The sequence below is a fragment of the Pimephales promelas genome, chromosome 23 (genome assembly GCF_988280905.1).
Source record: "Pimephales promelas chromosome 23, fPimPro1.hap1.1, whole genome shotgun sequence".
In the NCBI taxonomy this organism is placed as follows: domain Eukaryota; kingdom Metazoa; phylum Chordata; class Actinopteri; order Cypriniformes; family Leuciscidae; genus Pimephales; species Pimephales promelas.
In genome coordinates, this window is record NC_142791.1 from 20,731,315 (window position 1) to 20,758,084 (window position 26,770).

General features: G+C 45.5%; 1 protein-coding gene across 3 annotated transcripts in view; it reads right to left on the bottom strand.

The window, feature by feature from the left end:
• Positions 1–26,770, bottom strand: part of bmp1b (bone morphogenetic protein 1b) — a 117,031-nt gene that overhangs the window by 52,555 nt on the left and 37,706 nt on the right. For all 3 annotated transcript variants that reach the window (XM_089126521.1, XM_089126520.1, XM_089126519.1), the window contains exons 7-8: positions 19,656–19,780; positions 9,661–9,776 (exon numbers count right to left, since the gene is read on the bottom strand). In XM_089126521.1, the coding sequence (XP_088982647.1) occupies positions 9,661–9,776; positions 19,656–19,780 (241 nt within the window). The remainder of the gene's footprint in view (positions 1–9,660; positions 9,777–19,655; positions 19,781–26,770) is intronic.

Consider the following 26,770-nt stretch of genomic DNA (forward strand, 5'->3'; position numbering starts at 1 on the left):
ACCGAGAATTTTCTGGAACTCTCAGTGAGTGACTGGCCTGGCTTCACTTTTTTGACAGCTGAGAGAATCGAGGCTATACGAGCCGGTGACAGACGTGCCTGCATCGTCGTCGAATCCCATACCACGCCTAGAAAAGTCGTATGCTGAGCTGACGAAAGCACACTCTTCTTGGCGTTGAGTCTCAACCCCAACCTTCTGATATGGGCGAGGACGACATCTCGATGCCAAATCGCCTGATGCTCCGATTGAGCCAAAATCAACAAATCGTCGATATAATTTAGAATGCGAATGCCCTGGAGTCGCAGCGGGGCCAGAGCCACGTCCATGCATTCCGTGAAGGTTCGAGGAGATAACGCTAGGCCAAACGGAAGAACTCGGTATTGGTACACTTCGCCCCCAAAAGCGAACCTAAGGAACTTCCGATGTTGCGGAAGGATAAAAATGTGGAAGTATGCGTCCTTTAGGTCTATCTTGACAAACCAGTCCTCGGACCTGATTTGTGACACGATCTGCTTGAGAGTTAGCATTTTGAACTTGAGCTTCCCCACTGAACGATTTAACAGGCACAGGTCTAAAATCGGACGTAGCCCCCCATCCTTCTTTGGAACAATGAAATAACGGCTGTAGTACCCCAACTCTCTGTCGGGAGGATGAACTCGTTCTATCGCACCCTTCGGTAACAGAGCTTTCACCTCCTGTTCCATAACCAAAGCCTGCTCGGGGGCCACCACTGTGGGCAAAATCCCCCGATGACGAGGCAGACGTGACCTGAACTGGATCGCGTACCCGCGTTCGATAGTCTGCAGGACCCATTGAGATATATTTGGAAGGCTTTTCCATTCTACCAGAAATTTTACTAAGGGTTCCAGTCTCTCGAGACTGGCCTCTGGAGTAGTTTTTAAAACAGAAACAGCGCCCTGTGACCGCTGTTAGACCACTGGGCTCATACAGCGATCGCAACATAAAAGGGTAGACCACACGGATTACTACATTTAACAAGGAATGTTTATCATGATATAGAAGTGTATCAGTAAATGTCAAGGTTAACCAAAGGTGTAGGGTAGATCAGTAGAATGAAACGGGTAGGGAGAGGAGAAAAGTGCGACGAGCGAGGTAACCACCAGCCGCCCAGACCAACGGTCCGGAGAGGAAAGAGACCCGCCAGCTCCCGGAAAGCCTCTTTTAACCATCCAGCCTACAGCTCCACCTGTAGGACTAAAACAGACAAACAGACGGCAACCATCAAACACAGACAAACACAAGCTGTCCAATAACACAGCAAAGCCGGTCATGACATCACTCCCCCCCTTAATGACAGAGACCCATTTTAATGGGACTCTGAAAAAACCCACCAAACTCCCACAATCACTAATAAAATTATAAAAAAAACAAACAAAAAAAAACAAATAAATCAATTTAACCAGCACTCACACACAAAAAATTAACTCATACCACCTTCCCGAAGTGTACCCCATTCATAACAGAACAACTGGACCAACAGTGACCATTCTTACCCCCCAGACACAGCTCCCAGATTTTCCCCCTCACCAACGTCAGGCTGAACGACCTTTTTAATTTCCGCACTCAAGAACTGATCCCCATGAAACACCACAGGCCCATCTGAACGCACAACAGAAGACACGCAACCAACAGGTTTTCCATTCATAGTTCTAATCTTATTTCGCGCACCCAACACTGGACACTCCCGCTTCCAATGTCCTCTTTCCAAACAATAATTGCACTTCTCACCACCACCCTCAGTCTCTCGTGTTTTATTCTTCACTAGATGATCAAATCTAACCCGACCTGATCGATATTCCCTAGGGTCATATTCATTACGTGGAAAATACTCACGTACTTTACTTTTGTGCGTCAACACAAAACCGTCGGCGAGAACAGCAGCCTCCCCAACAGTCTTAACTTCATGCTCATTCACATAAATAGCTATTCTCTCAGGCAAGATATTTTTAAACTGTTCCAGAATCAGCAATTCTCGCAGCGCATCAAATGTTTCCACACCCTCAGCGGCAAGCCAACGATTAAAAAAAACGTCTCAGGTTACGACTGTAACCTATGTTCCCTGAGAACAGGGAACGAGACAATACGTCGAATGACGCTATGGGGAACGCCTCAGGCGTGACAGGTGTCTGAAATCAAATATCAACTCACAGTAATCAGGTTGACCGGCGACAGCCCGTGCATCATCAGCTTGAATGATGAGCGCGTCAATCTGGATGTATAAGAAGGGCGCCTTGAAACCGTGACAACATCCTATCGTCTGAAGGGACTGTTGCAGGCAGGCCCCGAGGCATGGCAACGAGACGTATTGTCTCGTTCCCTGTTCTTAGGGAACATAGGTTACAGTCGTAACCTGAGACGTTCCCTTTCGAAGGGAACTCAACAATACGTCGAATGACGCTATGGGGAACGAAATACCCACTCCGCCATGCTGAGGGGAGTGCATGCCGAAAGGCAGTGACAACTGTCAGAACCAGTAATTCCAAGGAACACTGAAATCACTCACCCTATGTTACATCGGGCTGTCAGTGACAGCACTCCCTACCGGTCATAGCCCAAGCTAATGAACCAAGAAAAACCAGAACGTAATAACGTGAGTAAATCAGGGCCAGCTCAAAGGCTTTAGGACCACAACTTCAAAATAGAAGGGGTCCCTTCTAGGGAGGGCCAAAGGGACCCCCAGCCAGTCACTATTCAGGAGAACACTCCTCCTGAAATGCCCCCAGGCTGGCCTGGTGATCTGTACTAAGACACACAGTCTGGCCATAGCCTGTCCGTCCAAGACAGAGCCTCTGGAAATTGCCTAGAAAAGGCATCCAAAAACTGAAGGCCCGCGAAGCTGGCGGAAACCATCGAGTTTCGGATCACAGAGACGGGATCCTCCGGAGAGTGTGACTCAACCTCGAACCAATGGGAATCGTACACTCAATCCACGAGTTTCCACCCAGTGCTCGCTTTTGAGCACTGAGGAAGTAAGAGAGGGATCAAAATCAGGAAGGTCAAAGAGACCTAAGACCTGATGACCCCATGTGTGGGGAGCTCCGATACATGAGGGCTCATGTCAGGAAGGCACATTGTGCGGCCTGAAACCCAACGACCACAGCATGTGGAAGCTCATCCTTCAGGAAAGCCAGAGGCTAGAACCTGACAGACCCACAATGTGGGGCTACCTTCGAAAAAGGTCTAATGAGACCTAAAACCACCAGTTGTGGGAGATAGCTCGAACAAGGGAAGTGCCTGTCGTAATGTATTGCGACAAAGACACATCTAGAGTGGGACCCAAAGTGAAGAACCGGAGTCTGAACCACATAAGAAGGGACCGAAGCATACTGCGCGTGACCCTCACCATAAGAAATGGATTTTGAAAAGTGCACAAGACATCTCGTCGGGTGACTTACCACAATAATAGGTGAAGTATGGGTTTGTGTACTTCACTCTGAATTCAGGAAGGCCTGGTGAGGCCTGTAACCCAGCAACCACAATATGTGGGAGCTCATACCCAGGAAGGCCTGTTGAGGCCTGTAACCTGGCGACCACAGTGTGTGGGAGCTCATGACCAGGAAGGCCTGGTAAGGCCTGTAACCTGGCGACCACATTGGGTGGGAGCTCGTACTCAGGAAGGTCAGTGAGACCCAGCCTGGTGACCACAACCTGTGGGAGCTTACTCCACCAAGTGGAAGCTACTTCTTCCAGAAGTTAGCCAGAGAAGGGCGTCCCTGTAGCCAGTGACAGGACGCCACTTAAAGTGGGACCCAAGGGAAGACCGGGGTCTGAGCCACATAAGAAGGGACCGAAGCATACCACGCGTGACCCTTACCATACAAAATGGATTTTAGAAAGTACACAAGACATCCCGTCATGTGATTTACCACAATAATAGGTGAAGTAGGGGTTAGTGTACTTCACTCTGAATTCAGAAAGGCCGAACTTGAGGCCTGTAACCTGGCAGCCACAACAAGTGGGAACCCATAATCAGGAAGGCCTGACAAGGCCTAACACCCGATAGTCCCAATGCATGGGGAGCTCACATTCAGGAAGGCCGCTGAGGCCTGCAGCCTGACATGTGAAGACTCACCACTACAACTTAGCGACCACGAAAAGTGGGGGTTTCACATTCAGGAAGGCCTGGTGAAGCCTGCAACCTGACATGTGACAACTCACAACCAGGAAGGCCAATGAAGCCTGAAGCCTGGTGACCACAGAGTGGGAGCAAAGTGCTCAGGGAAGGTGGTGAGGCTGTAGTCTGGCTACCGCATCATGTGGGAGCCCACATTCAGGAAGGCTGGGTGAGGCCTGTAAACTGACTACCACAGTATGTGGGAACTCATAACCAGGAAGGCCCCTTTGAGTCCTGTAACCTAGCAACCACCATGTGTGGGAGCTCATCACCAGGAAGGCCTGGTGAGGCCTATAACCTGACCACCACAGTATGTGGGAACTCATAACCAGGAAGGCCCCTTTGAGGCCTGTAACCTAGCGACCACAATGTGTGGGAGCTCATAACCAGGAAGGCCTGGTGAGGCCTGTAACCTGTCGACCACAGTATGTGGGAGCTCATAAACAGGAAGGCCTGGTGAGGCCTGTAACCTGGCGACCACAATGTGTGGGACCTCATAACCAGGAAGGCCTGGTGAGGCCTTTAACCTGGCGACCACAGTACGTGAGAGCTCGTATCCTGGTGACCACAGTATGTGGGAGCTCATAACCAGGAAGGCCTGGTGAAGCCTGTAACCCAGCGACCACAGCATGTGGGAGCTCATAACCAGGAAGGCCTGGTGAGGCCTGTAACCTGGCGACCACAATAAGTGGGAGCTCATAACCAGGAAGGCCTGGTGAGGCCTGTAACCCGGCAACCACAGTATGTGGGAACTATAACCAGGAAGGCCCCTTTGAGGCCTGTAACGTAGCGACCACAATGTGTGGGAGCTCATAACCAGGAAGGCCTAGTGAGGCCTGTAACCTGGAGACCACAGTATGTGGGAGCTCATAACCAGGAAGGCCTGGTGAGGCCTGTAACCTGGCGACCACAGTATGTGGGAGCTCACAACCAGGAAGGCCTGGTGAGGCCTGTAACCTGGCGACCACAGTATGTGGGAGCTCATAACCAGGAAGGCCTGGTGAGGCCTGTAACCTGGCGACCACAATGTGTGGGAGCTCATAACCAGGAAGGCCTGGTGAGGCCTTTAACCTGGCGACCACAGTATGTGGGAGCTCATAACCAGGAAGGCCTGGTGAAGCCTGTAACCCAGCGACCACAGCATGTGGGAGCTCATAACCAGGAAGGCCTGGTGAGGCCTGTAACCCGGTGACCACAATCAGTGGGAGCTCATAACCAGGAAGGCCTGGTGAGGCCTGTAACCTGGCAACCACAGTATGTGGGAGCTCCCACAGATGTCTCTCCGTGGCCACCATAGCACCGACAGAACAGCAGATTGCTTGGTGGCCCGGAGTCCCGCAACAGATCGGTCTGGTAGGCCTGAGGACCACAAGGGCGTGCAGAACCGCACCTGCCTGACCTGCTGCCGTGTACGCTCTGTCATTCAAGCATGAAGATGTCTTGAGCAGCTTGGATGACAGGGTCAGAGCTCTTAGTGAAGAGGACCAACCAGAGACGAGATAGTTAGCCAACGTCTCGTCCACTGGCGGCCTCGACACTTATCCGTTCTCCACGGCTCCCTCCACAGCAGCGAAACTAGCCCGCTGATGCAGATAGAGACGTGAGGAGAACGGATTCTTCCATACCCTCTCGATCCCAGCGTGGAGATCGGAAACGAATGGAAGGCTCATCCGGGCTGGTGGCTTATGGGTGGGGAGGAACCAGCCATCCAAAATACCATGAGCGGGTTCCTCCCAGACGCGCCTCCACTGCAACAGCAATCTATCTGAGGCGCGCCCCATAATGTCAACCAGCTCAGCGTACACTGGGCAGGAGGGCTGAAATGATTCGGTCTCAACCAAACTGACATCCTTTTTTATATATATATATATATATATATATATATATATATATATATTACAGCCAACTCCTGCCCTGCCCAAAGAGAACAGTTACAGATTCACCAAAGAGAGAGAGCGCTCATTTTCTCTCTTCTTAGATGTTCAACATTAATCTGTAACTCACCCTCGTCAGCTGGTAGATCATCCGCGAGGTTAACGCCCCTCTCCCGATAATCTGCCAGCTCCATCTGAAAGCTCCACGAGCTCAACCGCCACTGAGCCTCAGCCCGAGCGGGAACCGGAACCGCGGGGTTCAGATGCCGCGCCCACTTCCCTCGAGAAGTGGGTCAGACGAGAGCAGAGAGTTCTGAAAGAAAAACTCTCAGTTCGCGCAAAAAACTCCCTCGAGAGCTTCCCGCGAATGCTCTTCTCTCAGGCAGAACACGCACAGATCGTGTGAATCCTCCGGTGTCAAATATCTGGACACAAGTCGGCACACTCGCGCAAAGTGTTTCTCCACGTCTCTGCGCGCTTAATCGTTGATACTATCAAATAGACAAACAGTCCCTGAAGACGAAAAGATGTTGTCACGGTTTCAAGGCGCCCTTCTTATACATCCAGATTGACGCGCTCATCATTCAAGCTGATGATGCACGGGCTGTCGCCGGTCAACCTGATTACTGTGAGTTGATATTTGATTTCAGACACCTGTCACGCCTGAGGCGTTCCCCAGAGCGTCATTCGACGTATTGTTGAGTTCCCTTCGAAAGGGAACTACTCAAATCCCTTTCCACTTCGGTATGGGTTTGTCTCTCACCTTTTCGCCAATTTCTGAAACGTTGCCGATAAGCTTTTGGAACGAGTTCATAACATTTCAAGACTGCCTGCTTTACGCTGTTATATTTCTTTCTGTCGACCGGTGCCAAAGCCACAAACGCCTCTTGGGCGCGACCCACTAATACAGTTTGCAAAAGCACTGTTTTGTCTTCATCATCCCAATCACGATCTGTGGCTATGTTCTCGAATAACGAAAAAAATATATCCGGTTCCCGTTCGTTAAATTTTGGCAGGAACCTTATCATCCCAGCTAGATCTGACTTACCGGTAGAATTTCGATCAATTATCCCCTCAGAAATCAATCTCAGTCTAGTTCTTTCCACCTCTCGTTCCTGTTCTCCACTTCTATGTTTTTCTGATTCCAACAAACGGTCTTTCTCTTTTTCATATCCTTCCAAACGTTTTTGCTCATTTTCCTGCTCTAAACGCTTCTCCAGCATCTCCTGTTCCTTCTCCAATTTAAATTGTTTAAATTCTAATTTCTTTTGCTCCAAGTCTAACTTCCTTTTCTCCAATTCTATATCCATCTCTATTTTCAACAGTTGTTTTTGTTGTTCAAAGGTTAAATCACTGGATTTAGGCTGCATTTTTAGCTTAACGACAGACTCAGAAATATTAGCAATCTCGTTTATTTGTATTTCTGGACTAGGACTGCATCCAAAAGAACGACCAGTAAATGTCGTTCTAGCGGGCGCATCCAAAAGAAAAGCTTTGTCTTTTTCCTTCATGCTCGCTAAATTAAGCCATAAATGTCTCTCCGTGGCCACCAGGGCTGCCATAGAACGGCCGACTGATCTGGCCGTCTCCTTGGTGGCACGGAGAGAAATATCCGCTGCCTGACGCAGTTCTTTAATAACATCATTGGTCACAACCTCCCCCTCACTCATATCTTTTAATAGATCTGCTTGATACGCTTGGAGGATAGCCATCGTATGCAAACATGATGCTGCTTGTCCCGCCGCCGAATAAGCTTTGCCCACCAAAGCCGATGTATTTCTAAGTGGCTTGGTGGGCAACGCCGATGTTTTAAAACACGATGCCGTATCAGGAGAAAGATGGCTCACCAAAACTTCCTCCATCCTCGGCATCGCCCCATAACCCTGACTCTTAGACCCAGTGATATTAGAGTACATAGATGTCTGGTGCGTTAGAATTCTCACTGACACTGGTTTATTCCACGATCTACACACCTCGGTGTGTAGATCGGGAAAGAAGGGCAAACACCGGCGTGGAGGTAGAGAGTGAGACGGTAAATATCTCTTGTCTAATTTACTCTTCACTCTAGTCTCTTGTTTTTCGACTGGCCACTCAATACTTAATTTTTCTACAGCCCGAGTCAAAACCTCCATCAGCTCTTCACTCGCGGGTGACTGGGATGGCGAGTCCCCGATCTCCACTGTGTCAATAGACTCCACATCCACACTTTCAACATCCAGTTCCTCGGAACTGGATAGCTGAAGTGATGGAGCCTCATCCCAGGCAGGAGAAACTGCAACGCGGACCCCCGCACCGAGATCTGAGGCGCTGGATCCATCCCCGCTGATAGATCCATTTGCGATCCCCACGACGCAAGCCTTCGCTGTGCCTCGGCAGCAGCGGGACCCGAACCGCGGGGAGCACGCACCGAGCCACTCTCCTCGAAGAGTGCCCGGCTGGAGCGGAGCGTTTTCATGGGCAAACGCTCGCAATGCTCACAGCCAGCCCCCTCGAGAGCTGACTAAGCATGCTGCACTCCCATACAGACAACACACAGATCGTGTGTATCCCCACCCGTGATGTAGCGAGGGCAGGGTTGAACACACTTTCTGAACTGCTGCTGTTTCCTCGCCATAATAATATATACATATATCGTTTTCAGACAGACACAACTTTCATACATAGAGCGCTTTGCTGAAGACTTTATAGTTTCCTGGTCGATATGTCACCCCGCCCATGACGTTCCGTCTCGCCATTGTACTGATTTCATACGTGCTTCATGACTCATCACGCAGGGGCGTTCCCGTAGCGGTTACACGCAGCTCGAAGTTCCCTGAATGGGAACTATGATTCTGTATGACAGTATCCACACAGCGCGGTGATTGACAACAGCACTCGCCTTAAAACACTGTGTTCTTCCGCGCTGTTTCATGCCAATTTACAACCCACGTAAAGATGATAATTCTGCAAATAACTCCCATTGCAGATTTCGAACAGAGATGACTACAAAGAGGAAAAGCTACGGACTGCAGCTCTAAATGTGTTTACCAAGGCTGCATTTACTTCATTAAAAAATACAGTACAAAGATTCATAATGTAATTACATAATTTAAAAGAATTGTTTCCTATTTGAATACATTTTAAAATGTTATTTATTACTCCAGTCTTCCGTGTCACATGATCCTTCAGAAATCGTTCAAATATGCCGATTTGCTGCTAAATAAACATATCTAATTGTTAACAGTGTTGAAAACAGTTGTGCTGCTTAATATTTTTGAGGAAATCGTGATACTTTTTTTCAGGATATTTTAAAGCATACAAAGTTCAACAAGTATTATACTGAAATATATATATATATATATATATATATATATATATATATATAAATCTTTAAAGACATTATTAAAATGTTATTATACATTTTAACTGCCACTCTTGATCAACTTCAAAACAATCTTACTGACCCCAAACCCTTGAATGGTGGTGTATATTAAAAGTTTAGATATAAATGCTTTCCCAAAGCCTTTTAAAAACAAGTTTAATCTTTTAATAAAATATATATTTTTTTAATTTTCTTTATTTATTTCATTGTGTTTTGCGTGTAAAGCAAAGTAGAAAAAAAGTAATGTTTTACTGACTGAAAAATGTCTATTCTATGTGAAGTTTTTCTACCTTTTCCCCAGGCGTGACTGATATCCTCCATATACAGTGAATATATGCAGTGTATCCGTTAGGGAACCCAGGGGAGGAGAAGTTTCCAGTGCTGTCCTGAAGGCTCTCACCACATCCTGTGCACAAACCAGAGTCACAACCACTCACAGATCATTGACCTTGAAACCGGATCCTCTTATTGGAAATCAGTAGGAGTTTTGCAGATGGTAAGGTCAGTTTTATGGATCATGCTTTTATTTTAAAGAAATCACCATAATTCCAGCTAAGATTATATGACTGCAAAAACAAATTTTCACTTATAGGGGATAATTATACAGCGGATTCATTCTCCCACTGTAAATGGATAATTAAACTGATGTCATAGTCGCAAATGAATCTGTTAAAGCCTAACTTTAGAAGCAAGTGCAGAAGGAAATCTCGAAAGGAAATCTCGTCCGGCTGGGACGTAGGATTGCTCAACCATATCAAACAAAATTTGGTCAATATTGAAATCACACATGATTATTGTGACACATGTTATTTAACATGATTATAGGTGGCCTGTAATGATAAGAAATTACAATAATAAAATTCATTTATTTTAGATATCAGTCAAATGTATCAATTTCTATCACAATTATTGATAGAAAAAACTAAAAGGACAAATGAATACAACAGAACAAAAATACAAATTAAATAGACATTGCTTTAAGTTAAGTTTTTCAGAAAGATGTAACAGTGGGATTCAGTCAACAACAGAAACTGAATAAAGTAATCAAAATGTAAAATAACACTGCATACCCTGTACACGGTGTTCCAAATTACTATGCAAATTGGAATTAATTGTCATAAACATTTAAATATTTTGTTTTTAAATCAAACTCATGGATGGTATTGTGTCTCCGGGCTCTTTGGATCACTGAAATCAATCTCAGACCCCTGTGACAATTAATTAGCCAGGTGAGCCCAATTAAAAGAAAACTACTAAAGAAGAATAATGTTCCACATTATTAAGCAGGCCACAGGTTTCAAGCAATATGGGCAAGAAAAATGATCTGTCTGCTGCGGAAAAGCGTCAAATAATGCAATGCCTTGGAGAAGGTGATCATCGTACTGTGAAGAGATTTGTGGTTGATTCAGAGCACAGATGGGTTCGTGCAGATAAAGGCATAATGAGTAAGGTTACTGCTAGATATATTCATCAGATTAAGAGAGCAGCTGTTAAAATGCCATTACAAAGCAGCAAACAGGTATTTGAAGCTGCTGGTACCCGAACCTCAAGGTGTAGGATCCTCCAGAGGTTTGCAGTTGTGCATAAACCTACTATTCGGCCAACCAATGCTCACAAGCAGAAATGGTTGCAGTGGCCCATAAATACATGAAGACTAATTTTCAAACAAGTCTTGTTTACTGATGAGTGCCGTGCAACCCTGGATGGCCCAGATGGATGGAGATGGTTGGTAGATGGCCACCAAGTCCCAATAAGGCTGCGACGCCAGCAAGGAGGTGGCGGAGTCATGTTTTGGGCCGGAATCATGGGGAGAGTGCTGGTAGGCCCCTTTAGGGTCCCTGAAGTTGTGAAAATGACCTCGGCAAATTATATAGAGTTTCTGACTGACCACTTTCTTCCATGTTACAAAAAGAAGAACCATGCCTTCCGTAGAAAAATCATCTTCATGCATGACAACGCACCATTTCATGCTGCAAAGAATGTGCCATTGGCTGCTATAGGCATAAAAGGAGAGAAACTCATGGTGTGGCCCCCATCCTCCCCTGACCTCTTCCCTATTGAGAACCTTTGGAGCATCCTCAAGCAAAAGATCTATGAGGAAGGGAGGCCGCAGTTCCCATCAAAACAGCAGCTCTGGGAGGCTATTCTGACCTCCTGCGAAGAAATTCAAGCAGAAACTGTCCACAAACTCACAAGTTCAATGGATGCAAGAATTGTGAAGGTGATATCAAAGAAGGGATCATGTTAACATATAACTTGCCCTGTTAAGATGTGTTTGATTTAAATAGCTTTTGATTTCAGTAAATATGATCTCCTTATGCTGCCAATTCAACAAATGACCATTTGCAGTTCTTTACAACCTATGAAATTTTTTCAAACTCTGCTCCTGCATAATATTATGGAACAGTGCATTTTCAGTTTTTTTTATTTTTGAAAAAAAAAAATACTGTTTTCGTTGGCTGGTTTGTTCTATGAAATTCGACTTATACCAAAAATGTTGGTCACTTGAAAATTATACTGTCATTTGCATCGACTATTTAGGAAAATCAGTGTAAAATATAATTTGCATAATAATTTGGAATGTGGTGTATACATAAAACATAAATTCATCCTTATTAATAGTAGTAAAAGTACGAGTGAAATTGGCCATCAACCTGTCCATACAAACATATATACGATATGGCAAGGAAGTAGACAGGACAGGAAGACAGGGAATTGAGGAAAATACAGCATGACATGATGAGAGGTGAGGAGAAAAAGGCAACCCCCAGACTATGCTCCTGTAAGGAGTGCAGTGTGGGAACAGGAAAAAATGTGTAAACCTGGAGAGTCGCTAAGCCTGGCATCACAATCTAGGTGCCTCAGTCCTCAGAATTGTTATAACGATACACAGCAAGTTGCCATGGAGAAAACCTTGATCAGGTCCCAGACAGAGTCAACAATCACCAGGGGTCTCATTTATAAAACTGTGCGTAGGATCCTTACTAAAAGTGTATGTGCGCCAAAAAATATTCAGATTTATAAAACCGTCGCAGAATTCACTTTATAAATCCCAGTCAGTGGGAGATTTTGCGCATGTGCGTCTCCCTTAAATAACCATATATGGACCTTACAATGCCTAGTTTAAATATGCTTATCCTCATCTGCATATCATTTGCATATTATTCATTCACCTGATAGCATGTTAAGGTACAAGACGTTAGTAAAATATGAAATACAATTTTTTTTTAGTAGCCTATATCCTTGCCTTGTTTTTGAATGAATAAATCAAATAAAAAGTAAAATACGTTTAAGAGAAAGATTTTCTCAATCTTTTCCACTGGCCAAATAGTATTTTTAATTAATTTATATTTTTAATGGAAACAGATAGACATGGTTGTGCATTATTTGTATGGAACTATTTTCTCAGACAATCTGCTATTATCATGATTAGCAAAACATGCCAGAGGGAAAGTGTTCAAAAGCATTGCATCCATAACATATATATATATATATATATATATATATATATATATAAATATAGTATCTCCTCAGTAATGATTTCATGTAGTTTAAGTGTTTAACTCCATTATTGAGAATGGCATACTTAATCTAAATGTTGATATCAGAAGTAAAATATAGTTTAAATCATTCTTTCAGTTATTTAAACTGTTATTGAGAACATGCACTGTATTTGTTTTAGGACGATTAAGATTTACGGTTTTTACTTACGATTTTTACTTCATCTGCCGTTAGATTATAGTATATATGTGTGCAGGGCTTGACATTCACTTTTTTGCTCACTAGCCAATGTGGCTAGTGGTTTTCCAAAGTTACTAGCCACGCAGCACTTTTACTAGCCACATTTTTGTTGTTGGAAAATTATATGATTAAAGTTGACACAATGGGGCTTAAAACTTGCTAAAATGTACTAATATTATCATTAGCTCTGATAATGTTGTAGGCCTAAAGTTCCTTTTTTTAAAACATGTCTATTAAGATAAACACATAAAATAGCTTCTTATTGCATTTAATAAAAGTGCTGCATCTTTTTTTACAGCAGTAAATACTGTAATATAGAGTAGAACAATTATCGAGCAACGAGCAAAGAATATATATTTTTTTTTTTCTGAGAAAAAATCCACAATTAAGGCAACGGGATTAAAACTTTATATAGCCTATTTGACAGTTTTGGGGATGGGGACTTTGGAATGTTTGTTTTGCATCAGCATTTCCTCAGAGCTCTGACTTATTAATTATCATCAACAAGTAGCCTATAGACACACAGGTGTTTATTTCCAGATTATTCCCAAAAACGCATCTCCTGCTTTCTTTCATGGCATGATTAACTTCATCAAAACATAGAATTAACTCTGGAAAGATAGTTGTGATATGACCTGACATAAGGGCAGCTACCGTGTCCCTTAATCATGAAGATTATTTTTTTCTATATATCGGCCACGCACACTCACGAACTGACTGAACGCTGTGTTGATATGTGTGTGCACGCGACCAGTCGCGTGATGATCGTTTGACAAAATTCTGGATATCATGTTGCGATATCATATTTGGCCCGCGCACCCTCGCGCAGCGGCACTGCAGGAGAGCGTGAGACGTGCCTATGTTCTGGATTCTCCTGCTATCCACAAGTTTCCGAGGGGCGCTCCTGTAAAAAATAAAGTGGGTGAAACTTCCGGTGAGGCGGCGGAAGTAGCATTCCAATGGTGTTTTGTGTGTTAGTTAGCGACGAGGCTAGCTGTTTTTCTGAGAATTATTTTACTATTTAAAGACGCAAATCTTTATGAGAGATGTCGTTACGAAGCTCAGGGACAACATGTGCTGTTCGCGGTTGTATGTATAACCGGACTAAACTAATTATGTGATTGTTTTGAACACGTCTATGTTTTGAACATAAGCTGAAAACGAAATCAGAGTGATCCTGCCAACGACTGTAGTTTCCATCACCTCCCAAAAGATGACGAATCTTCCTGTGTACATTTGTTTAAATTCTTAATATTCTATAAACTCTATCAGCATGTGTTTGGCTGTTCGCTACTGATGTTACACCTAAACTCCTAAAAGATCAAAGCCTGTGTTGACAGAATACCAAATGTGCCAGTTAATGTATTCAAGTAGCACATTCATTTATAATTTTGAATAAACTCCAAAGCACAATGACTACGTGTTTTTTTTAAAATTTTAATTGTTTGTCAGCTCGCACAACTGTCTGTCACCATGCCTTGATGAGTATTGATTATTAATAATGTTATTATAATACTCCCAATCAACTACTGCGGAGGGTAAAGGTACTGTTATTTCACCCTTTTGAATTTCGTTGAGGTTGTGTTCCCACATCGTTAGCTAGTTTGGATCGCTATAACTTGAATGACTGTCAACTGTTGAATGAATGAGTGTCAAGCATGTCAAGTCGCGCTTTGTTTACTTTGAACCGGAAGTCACGCCCACTTTTGACGCAAGGCCTCATGGGACGTAGGAAACTTGTGGATTAAAAAGAGCGCTATATCATCACTAAGGTACGGTGGCCGAGAGAGCTCACCGCGCTGCAACCTGATGAAGACGAATGCAAATTCAAAAAAACGTGTGCAACTATAAAAATGCATTCAAATACAAAAATACATCCGCAAATTAAGAAAAACATCTTCATCAGTTCCACAACACACCTGTGCTCCAAGTACTCACAACACAACCAAATACAGAAACGCGCTGCAAACGTTCACAACACCACCAAATACAGAAACGCGCTGCAAATAACACGGTCCACAACGGAAATGTTTCCGGGGAACGTAAGTGACGGACCCGACTGGGACTTGCTTATTGCTCGTGAGCTTCCCTATGCCCTACTCCCTTCAAAGGGCAGACGGTAGGGGTGTAACGATTCACTCGTTTTCTCGATGCATCGATTATAAATCCTGGCGATGCATATGCATCGATCCTGAAACATGTATTTTGAATCGTGAATCGTTTATTTACGTGAATAATCGATTTAAAAGGCTAAGAATCGAATTAATCACGATTTTATATCGATTCAGTGGTTTAAAATATATAAACACAACCTTAAAGTGTTCCTGGTACAAGCTGCCTCATCCGCATTTGATTGGTTTCAGGCGTTCACACACCCCTGATTTCTCACGCTGAAGCCCGGTCGGTCAAATGCCTGAAAGATGAGTTTATCTTTCTACCTGTTGAGCTACTCATGTCGTGATCAGCTTGTATTACCGCAAATTAGTTAAAATCTCCCGGAATCTAGAGCGAGCGTGCATACGAGACACAGGTTGTGCTCCAAACCGCGTATCGCGCGTTCACACACGGCTGCACGCACTCGGCAGAGAGGGAAAGCGAGCGCGAGACCACCTTGCGTGTACGGAGAGTCCATGTAATAAATGAATGAAAGCGTTTTATTTCATAGTGCCCACGCAATGGCATGGCAGCTTTATCAATGGCTTGAGCGGTTTGCCTCAAAACTATTGCTTTCTCGACAGAGAGCTCAGCTGGAGAGCTCAAACATGGACTGCTCAAAAATCTGTAGTTAACGTTATGAAAGCATGAGAGCTACGGGACCGAGCGCGAGCAAAATCCAGTGAAAAGATGATAACGAGTGCACTGAGCGAGGACGCAAAATGAAACTAATGAAAACGTCTCCATTAATGTGTGCATGGTCATTTAATGCAATACTTTAAAAGCCTTTTTCAAAATATTTGCTGTTTGCAAATGCTAATTTGTAGGCCATTTAATTTTTTTTATAATAATATATTCATTAAAATTAAAAACAAACATGAACTAACATTAACAATGGACAAAATCCCCACTATCTGATCCCCGAAGGCCGCTGTAGGCTAATTCAAACCCAGACAAAGATGGGTGAAGCATTAAAATAATAATATAATGCATATAAAAAATTAAGAATCGAATCGAATTAATCGAATCGCATCGAATTTGGATGTGAATCGCATCGAATCGAATCGTTCTGAATTTGCACAAATCGTCCATGAATCGAATCGAAAACCTATGAATCGTGAATCGAATCGATTCGCTGTCTACCCAAAGATTCACAGCCCTAGCAGACGGCAAAGCTCTTCAAGTGGGAATTTGGCGTGAGCATGACACCTAATGTGTCATTTATGTAGCCGTTTGGAACTTGATGAAGGGAGCAACAACAGACAACGTAACAACACAGCACTTTGTCCATCAGCTGTATAGCTGTTCTGACGACAGAAATATAATGATTAACATGACGGTTGCAAATAAATTATTCATTTTTTATTTTTACTTTATAAAAATCTGTTAAAATATCCGTTTTATATATCTGTATGTCAGTGCCATACATTATATGTTGTTAGTGGTGAGAATTTTCACGTGATTAAATACATATCCCCATGAACTATCATGGTCCAGAGGAAGAACTTTTGCCATGTGTGTCACAGGTTCCGGGTTCTAATCCTTACTAATAGTATAGTTTATTTTCCTCATCAACACCGATTGTTTATTAGTGGCTGTATTTCAAGCAGGGACATGTTTTTTGTGATTTCACCGTAATGAGTCTCTCAGTCCCCGTAACGGATTGAGCAATGAGCGCGCGTCCGTTTGAATATCACAACAGAACACTGAATCCACTGAAACTGATCGCAGCGCCAACGAGCACTTTGGTCACTTGATTTCAAAAACAACACATTTCAGACCGCCTCTTATTTAACAAACGAAATAAATGAATCTACTAGAGTTACCTGGAGATGTTTTATTTGTTTGTATTGGTACATCCGTGCTGCGAGATGTTTCAATGGGGACATATCACACGCACATTACGGCTATGCTCGCGTCTGACTCCTCGCTCGGTCAGTCTGCTCTTTCCTCTTTCTCTGTTCCTCCGACAATGCTTTCCTAGCTTTCTATATCTTATATGCCGGCTCCGCCATAACGATAGTGCGACAAACTCCATCCTTCTCGACCTTGTTCCTGGATATGTGCAGTGCTGCCGCAAAGAAATATGTTACATCGCGAGAGCTGATATCATGCGATACTTCCTGATGCTGAGGCCGGCGAGCCTGAAATTGCAAGTGAGATTTTTCCGCTCACAGGCACCAGGGGGGGTCGAGACGCCCCCCATTCAACCCGAAAGAAGTCATATAACCATTTCAATAACTCTGAAGCTGTTAAATTAAGCTAAAATAACTGCATAGTGTCCCTTTAAAAGGAGCGAGCAAAGATTAGCATAACCAATGTCCCTCACATGTGCAGATTGATATTTAAACGTTTTATATTTTTTCTTCTTCACAGTAACGTTTAGATATTTAAATGGAATAAAACGCCAATAATAAAGTGAACTAGGTAGGTTAGCTGATTACCTTAAAAATCCATAGATATCGTAGTCAGGTCTTACGGCCGTTAACACTTTCTCTGTCAAGCGGATGCGATGAGACCTGTTTTCCGGTTTGGTCGTGTGACGCTCAACATAAAGCCTATTCCCTGGGTGCTTCTCAATATCCCTCCTCGTCTCCTCGCTCCTCCGTCCTCCCTCCTATGACCCGGAAACCGATCGAGCTCAGCCATCTTGAAGGACATCTCAATTCTCTAATTGCACCGTGAGGAGTCGAGGATCGAGGAGATAGGAGGCTTCCTGAGGAGTCATAAGCGAGGATACACAGGAGCATCCTACGCGGAACTGTTATATTGACTAAACGTGACGCACGTGTCAATTCTCCTCCCCCTTCACATCGGTCACAATCATTTTAATTTATACTTTACCTTTGCAGTTTATATAAACCACACATCTCTGATATTTCAACAGTATAGCCTATCTTTATTATTATTTATTATTAATTTATTAAATAACCAAACTTCAACAACATAAGGGCAGATCCTTTTAGCGCTGCTGATGACACTGTGGAGTGACGCTCGAGTCATCAAGTACTCCAATGTATATAAAAAAGCTTTTATTCGATTCCTCTGTCCTCCTTTCCTTTCCTCGCTTCCTTCCCTCACGTCCTACAGGGGGTGGAGCTGAGACGCAAGGAAAGGAAACAAGGAAAGGAAACGAGGATGCACAAATAAGAAATGAGAAGCACCCCCTTTGTCTCCATGATGTTGCGTACACACAGCTCAAAGTTTGCTTAAAGGTGCGCACATTCTCCCGAAGTTTGTTTATTATAGATCACAACCTTTGCATAGAAACTGGCGTACGTACGTTTCCAGCCCCGTTTTGTGCATATGCACTTTTTTATAAATGAGACCCCAGGTGTCTGGGGAGTCGGGGAAGGAATGCAAGAGTGGCTCACTGCAGTGCTCTTCCGGGGGAGTTGTTGTTCCAACAGCGGCCTTGGTCAAGGCCAGTGCTGGTTGAGGGCGGCCGAAAACAGAAAAGATCGGGATTGTTTGGTCTCTTGGGGCGAGTAGCTACAGTCAATTTACAGTACAAGACTATTCTCATGGTCCATTTTGGTCTCTGAAACGATCCATTTGCCTTTGCAAAGCTGTGAGCTTCTCCATGATGTTATCCATGTTCTGGTTCATAGACACAGTCTCAGTGCTGACCGCTCAGCCCACCCCTTCAATCATGACGGGCAGCCTTGTGAGGCTTTGGACAGCTGTCACCGTCTTTTTAATTCCTTGATAAACCAGGGCAAAGCCTAATCCAATCAGCAGAAGACCTGTTATCATGGTTCCGAATAGGTAGATATCTTCAACGTCCTCCACGGAAAGAGCCGCCAGACACACGACCCCACGCGTTAGTGTAGCCACCTGTAAACATTCCGGCATGACAGTCAGGTTCCCCCGAACCCAAGCTTCTCATGGAGAAGATGATGATCAATTGCGTTGAGAGACCAGTTGATCAAATCCATTATTTCTTAGTTTGGAGAGCAGTGCTGAGAGAGTCTCTCAAAGTACAAGACAGTAGACTAGACGTGACGAGAGAAGCAAAGCAAGGGAGGTAAGGGGAGGGAGAGGGAGAGAAAATGCGACCACCTTCGTTGACTGCCAAAGAAGAATCAGTTCAGTAATCAGTACTACAAAAGTTATTTATGCAAGAGCAGTGAGTGATTTTATGTTTGAAATTTGAATTAACATTAATGACACAGACTAAAGCAGTATTATTGGGCTGCTGTCACTTTCTGAATGCATGGATCCAATATACTGATAAACAACATTTTCTTTCTCAACTGTTTACATTCACTTAAGACATAACTAAGACATAATAATCATTTTAACTCAATTATCTCATATGCCAAAATCAAAATCGAAAATCAATTACGATTAATTGCACAACCCAACTGGGATGTGAAGGCCCACTTACTTGGACACTTGTATAATTTTCTTGCTTGAGCGATGTCCCCTTTGCTCAGTCTCGTCCGCTGTCCGATGGGAGGTCGGACTCCATCAACCTCATACCTTGGCAGCATGGTATCAAGATAGGTGCCCCTATTTTTCAGACATAAAAATAACTCCCCAATTATTCACAAGTGGATTCTCAGAAACCTTTGAGAGTATCTAAAATATATAAGTGTTTGCGCTGCCTTAATTTTAAATTTAGTCAACTTGAAACATTAAGCCAGCACAAACACGTAAGTCGAACCAATTTTTTTTTATATATATATATTGAAACATTACATGTTATGAATTTGACAAAGGACCCAAAGATTTCATACAAAGTTGATTCATGATGAGACCACAGTGACCCAAAAGTGTTTGAACATTTACAATTCACAATTTAAGGTGGAGTAAGCAATTTCTTAGAAAGGCTGTTGAAAATTTAACACCCAAACAAACAATTTTGTGAATATTTAAAAAATGTCTGTTCTGTGTGTGCCAAAAAATATTGTGTTTGTACATAGTCCTGACTGTGTAAAAAGGTGAAAAACAATAATGCTTTGCCAACTAGATGAAATAAAGTATAACATTATATTTTATTTCAGTTAACGTTTATTTTGTTTTGGATAACGGATTTTTTTATGGTTTTAGTTGTATTTGATGATAATTACATTGCTTCAATATCACATAATAATCCTTCAAATCCATAAATCATTCTAATATATGGATTTGGTGCTCAAGAAATATTTGTAATTATATTTAAGTGTCTTAGGTGTCCGTTTTGGGGCCACGATACACGTTTATGACATCAGAGATCCAGCAAACACTCCAACCAATGCCAATATTCCTAAATTAAAATATCTGCCTATGGAATATATTTGATTGACATTTGCCCAGTATATATAGGTTTTGGCTTGTGCTTTCTTCACTCTCTCCAGTTCCCATGACAGCAACCGTGAAAAGCCAGCATGCGAACGCTGAGCGGTCAGAGCAGAGTTTAATGCATTGTCTCCCTAGAGTCTGACTCCCTGAAGCCCACCCTGCATGCCAGAGCACAACAGCACTCCAGCCTGGAAGGGCTTTATTTATTTTGGCCTAGTTCCAGGATCCCCTGACCGCAAAATGCTGGAGGTAGAACAGCACAATGTGAATATTCCTAGTTGAGAGGCCACAGGACAGGGGCCACTTTTCAAAACACAAAAAATAACAATCAGAGAGAAACCATGCCAGATTCCTAGATTCAGACCAATTTGCTAGCAAATCACCAAACCAGTTTGTAAATAGTTAAAATGGATTCATTAAAAAGAACCAACTAAAAAAAAAATCACAAGCACAACTTTTGTACTCCACGCAAAGAGCAATAACTAGGTCAGCATTCAGCAAACTACAAAACAGAACAGTACCAATTCATTAAAAAAATACAAATAAAAGAATTGAAAAATTCCTTGATATTTATAGTTTTTTTCATGACTGTAGGAACCCTGATTGAGTTTTACAGAAGCTGACCACACCTTGAATATGAATTCTTTCTGTTTAAGACTACACCAAAATTATCCTCACTGTTTCCAAACTGTTTGCAGGTTTAAACATGGTTAATTTTTAAACATGGTCAAGTTTTGTAAGACCCAAAAGAACTGACCAAAGGAGACTCAACCAAAAATTGAACTGCACTTCAGCCTTGGCTCCCTCTCTGGATTCCTTCCTCTTGTCCTAAACAACTGAGCAGCTGGCTGAATCTCCATCCTCAAGCCACTAACAACAGGTTAGTCAGCAGTCGCTGAAAGCGCCAAGACTTTAACGCACCAACACATGCAATGACCTCCCTGTCATTTATAATTAGTGTAGAAATTAATATTTGACTATTTTTATTTTTTTTTAAATAGTAACACTTTACAATAAGGTCTCATTTTGTTAACATTCATTTACATATTAGAATGAACTAAAAATGACCAAAATAGTTTTAAAGCATTTATTAGTCTTTGTTAACATTAGTTCCCATTCAGGGAACTTCGAGCTGCGTGTAAACGCCGTGGGAACGCCTCTGCGTGACGAGTCATGAAGCACGTATGAAATCTGTCCAATGGCGAGACGGAACGTCATAGGCGGGGTGACGTATCGACCAGGAAACTATAAAGCATCCCCGAAACACAAGCGCAACAGCTTCTGAGTCTTCACAAGCGCTCTATGTATGAATATTGTCTGTCTGTCTAATATTGTATATATATATATATATTGAAATATGGCGAGCAAACAACAGCAGAATTTCAGAAAGTGTGTTCATCCCTGCCCGCGCTTCATCACGGGTGGGGATACACACGATCTGTGTGTTGTTTGTTTGGGAGTGCAGCATGCTCAGTCGGCTCTCGAGGGGGCCGGCTGTGAGCACTGCGAGTGTCTGCCCATGAAGACACTTCGCTCCCGCCGGGCACTCTTCGAGGAGAGTGGTTCGGTGCGCGCTCCCCGCGGCTCGGGCCCCGCTGCTGCCGAGGCACAGCGAAGGCTTGCGTCGTGGGGTTCGCAGATGGATCTATCAGCGGGGATTGAGACGGGCCCCGCCCTTTCTCTGCCCTTACCTGGTAGATCCAGTGCCTCAGTTCTCGCTGCGGGGGTCCGCGTTGCGGTTTCTCCTGCCCGGGCTGAGGCGCCATCACTTCAATTATCCAGTTCTGAGGAGCTGGATGTTGAAAGTGTGGATGCAGAGTCTATGGACTCAGTGGAGATCGGGGACTCGCCATCCCAGTCTCCCGCGAATGTAGAGCTGATGGAGGTTTTGACTCGGGCTGTGGAAAAATTAACCATTGAATGGCCAGTTGAAAAACAAGAGTCGTGAGTAAAAAGTAAAATGGATGAGAGATTTTTAAAATCACACTCACTACCTCCACGCCGGTGTTTGCCCTTCTTTCCCGATTTACACACCGAGGTGTGTAGATCGTGGAACAAACCAGTGTCAGCTAGAATTTTGACACAACAGTCCTCTATGTATGCTAATTTTGCTGGGTATAGGGGACACGGTTATGGGGCGATGCCGAGGATGGAGGAAGTTTTGGCGAGCCATCTTTCTCCTGAGACGGCATCGTCTTTTAAAACACCGGCGTTGCCCACCAAGCCACTCAGAAATACTTCGGTTTTGGTGGGCAAGGCTTATTCAGCGGCGGGACAGGCAGCATCTTGCTTGCATACGATGGCCATCCTCCAGGCGTATCAAGCAGATCTGCTGAAGGATATGAGCGAGGGGGAGGTCGTCAGCACTGACGTGATTAATGAGCTGCGTCAGGCGGCAGATATTTCTCTCCGTGCCACCAAGGAGACGGCCAGATCAGTCGGCCGCTCTATGGCAGCCCTGGTGGCCAGGGAGAGGCATTTATGGCTAAATCTGGCTAATATGAAGGAGAAAGATAAAGCTTTTCTCCTGGATGCGCCGCTGTCGACCGAAGGTCTTTTTGGTGGTTCTGTGAATGCAGTGATTGAGAGATTCCAAGAGGGAAAAAAGCAGGCAGCGGCGCTCCAGAAATGTCTCCCCCTCCGTACTCATCCTTCGGGGGCTGCTGGGCGAGAGCAGCCCCGCCCGTCGGGTTCCTCGCATAGGGCGCAGCAGAAGAAGAGCGTCGCGTCTCGGGCTCCTCCCCAGCAAAACTGGGCTGAGACGCGGCGTTCTCAGGCGAGGTCTTCCCGGGATAGAACCGATCTGAGGACGGTTATTGTCGCCAGGAAGGCTTCGTCGAAGAAGTCCTGACGCCACTGGTGTCAGGCTACTGAGGGTGGTCCCCACCGTGAGACAGAGGTGTTCGCCGCTGAATCCGGCGCCCGCTCTCTCTCGGTGCCCTCAGGGGTTCGTTCTGCCAACCCTGCCTGTAATGGGGGGTGCAGACGGTCCCAGCGAGCGATTTCCCGAGGGACGCTCGTTTGCTCCGAGGAGCGATACAGAACGGTCGTTAAACCCTGCCTGTGCGCGGTCACAGGGCGCTGTTTCTGTTTTAAAAACTACTCCAGAGGCCAGTCTCGAGAGGCTGGTACCCTTAGTAGAATTTCTGGTAGAATGGGGAAGTCTTCCAAATATATCTCGTTGGGTCCTGCAGACTATCGAACGCGGGTACGCGATCCAGTTCAGGTCGCGTCCACCTCGTTTTCGGGAAGTTTTGCCCACAGTGGTGACCCCCGAGCAGGCTCTGGTTATGGAACAAGAAGTGAAAGCTCTGCTACTGAAGGGGGCGATAGAACGAGTTCTTCCTCCCGACAGAGAGCTGGGGTATTACAGCCGGTACTTCATTGTTCCAAAGAAGGATGGGGGGCTGCGTCCGATTTTAGACCTGCGCCTCTTAAATCGGTCAGTAGGGAAGCTCAAGTTCAAAATGCTGACTCTCAAGCAGATCGTGTCACAGATCAGGTCCGAGGACTGGTTTGTCACGATAGACCTAAAAGACGCGTACTTCCATATCTCCATCCTTCCGCAACATCGGAAGTTCCTGAGGTTCGCTTTTGGGGGCGAAGCGTACCAATATCGGGTCCTTCCATTCGGCCTAGCGTTATCTCCTCGAACCTTCACGAAATGCATGGACGCGGCCTTGGCCCCGCTGCGTCTCCAGGGCATTCGCATTTTAAATTACATCGACGATTGGTTGATTCTGGCTCAATCAGAGCATCAGGCGATTCGGCATCGAGATGCCGTCCTCGCCCACATCAGAAGGTTGGGGTTGAGACTCAACGCCAAGAAGAGTGTGCTTTCGCCAGTTCAGCGGACCACTTTTCTAGGCGTGGTATGGGATTCGACGACGATGCAGGCACGTCTGTCGCCGGCTCGTATAGCCTCGATTATCTCGACTGTCACGCAAGTGAAGCTAGGCCAGTCACTCACTGTAAAGGAATTCCAGAGAATTCTGGGTCTGATGGCAGCAGCATCCAACGTGTTACCGTGCGGCCTGCTGTACATGAGACCACTACAGTGGTGGCTCAGGACCAAGGGGTTCTCCCCGAGGGGAAACTCGCTCCGCAGGATCAAGGTCACGCGACGTGGTCTCCGTGCCCTGGCTATGTGGAAAGAACCTTGGTTCCTGTCCCTGGGACCTGCGCTGGGAGCCCCGTGTCACCGGGTAACGGTGACGACGGATGCCTCTCTCACGGGCTGGGGAGCGATCATGAGTGGTCGCTCGGCCCGCGGGCTGTGGCAAGACCATCATCTCCGGTGGCATATAAATTGTCTAGAGATGATGGCGGTGTTTCAGGCTCTGAAACACTTTCTCCCAGACCTCAGAGATCATCATGTTCTTGTCCGGTCAGACAACATGTCTGTGGTCTCTTACATAAACCACCAGGGGGGTCTGCGCTCACGTCCATTGTACAAGCTGGCGCGCCAGATCCTGTTGTGGTCCCAGGGGAAACTTCGGTCGCTGAGAGCGATTTATATCCCAGGATACTTAAATCGGGGAGCGGACATCCTGTCGAGGCAGGGGCCGAGGCCCGGGGAGTGGAGACTTCACCCCGAGGTGGTGGAGCTCCTTTGGAGACACTTCGGTCGGGCCGAAGTGGACCTCTTTGCGTCCAGGGAGAACTCACACTGCCCGCTGTGGTTTTCCCTGAGTCCTCCAGCTCCATTGGGGCTGGATGCGTTGGTACAGGAGTGGCCGAGGGCACCCCTGTACGCTTTTCCCCCGATTGCTCTGCTCCCAGGGGTTCTGGAAAGGATTCGCCAGGAGGGGGTCAGTGTACTTCTGGTGGCCCCCCGTTGGCCAACCAGGGTATGGTTTGCGGACCTGATTTCCCTTCTCGAGGGTCCTCCTCTGGAGATTCCGGTCAGGAGGGACCTTCTGTCTCAAGCAGACGGGGGGATACTCCACCCCCGTCCGGAACTGTGGAGGTTGTGGGCTTGGCCTCTGAGGGGGCCCAGCTCATAGATTCAGGTCTCTCGACTGAGGTCGTGGAGACCATCCTCCAGTCCAGAGCCCCATCCACGAGGAAGTTGTATGCCTCGAGGTGGAAACTGTTCACCTCTTGGTGTGGAGAGCGACAGTTGGATCCAGTTAACTGCCCGTTGTCGGCAGTGCTGGAATTCCTTCAGGAACGCTTCTCCACAGGGTTATCGTACTCCACACTAAAGGTGTACGTGGCGGCCCTATCCGCTTACCATGTCCCTTTGAGTGGAGCTTCTCTTGGGAGACATCCCCTGGTAACCCGTTTCCTTCGTGGTATCCTGAGGCTGAGGCCGGTAGTGCGTACGAGGGTACCGACCTGGGATCTAGCGGTTGTGTTGGAGGGGCTCTGTTTAGCCCCTTTCGAGCCCATTGATGAGGTGCCTGAGAAGTTTCTTACTCTCAAAACCATCTTTCTCCTAGCCATCTCTTCCCTAAAGAGGATTGGAGATATTCAGGCGCTGTCGGTTTCCCCCTCGTGCTTGGAATTTGCTCCCGGTATGGCGAAGGCTTTCATCCTCCCTAGACCGGGGTATGTTCCGAAGGTTCCAACTACGGTTGTCAAACCTATAGTGCTACAGGCCTTCTGTCCTCCTCCGTTTCGGACACCAGACCAGGAGAAACTAAATCTGCTCTGCCCGGTGAGGGCCTTAGACGCGTATGTCCACAGAGCTGCCCTGTGGAGGGAATCAGAACAATTATTTGTCTGCTTTGGGCCTCCTAATAGAGGTTCTGCGGCGTCTAAGCAGAGAATGAGTAAGTGGGTGGTCGAGGCCATTTCACTTGCTTATGAGTCCTCTGGTCAGCCTTCTCCCTTGGCTGTCCGGGCTCATTCAACCCGGAGTATGGCTGCCTCTAAGGCATTATTATCAGGAGTTCCCTTGTGTGACATCTGTGAGGCGGCAGGATGGTCTTCACCTCACACATTTGTGAAGTTTTACCATCTGGACTTCAGCTCCACCCCAGGGGCTCAGATGCTTTCGTCAGAATGTGCACTCTGATATTCATACAACGGACACCTGCTCGCATGGCGGCGTTGGTATTAGCGTTCCCACGGCGTTTACACGCAGCTCGAAGTTCCCTGAATGGGAACGTCTCTGGTTACGTATGTAACCTTAGTTCCCTGAAGGGAACGAGACGCTGCGTGTCTATGCCATACTCCCAGCATGCCCGTGAGCGCTTGCTTCAGTCCTATCAG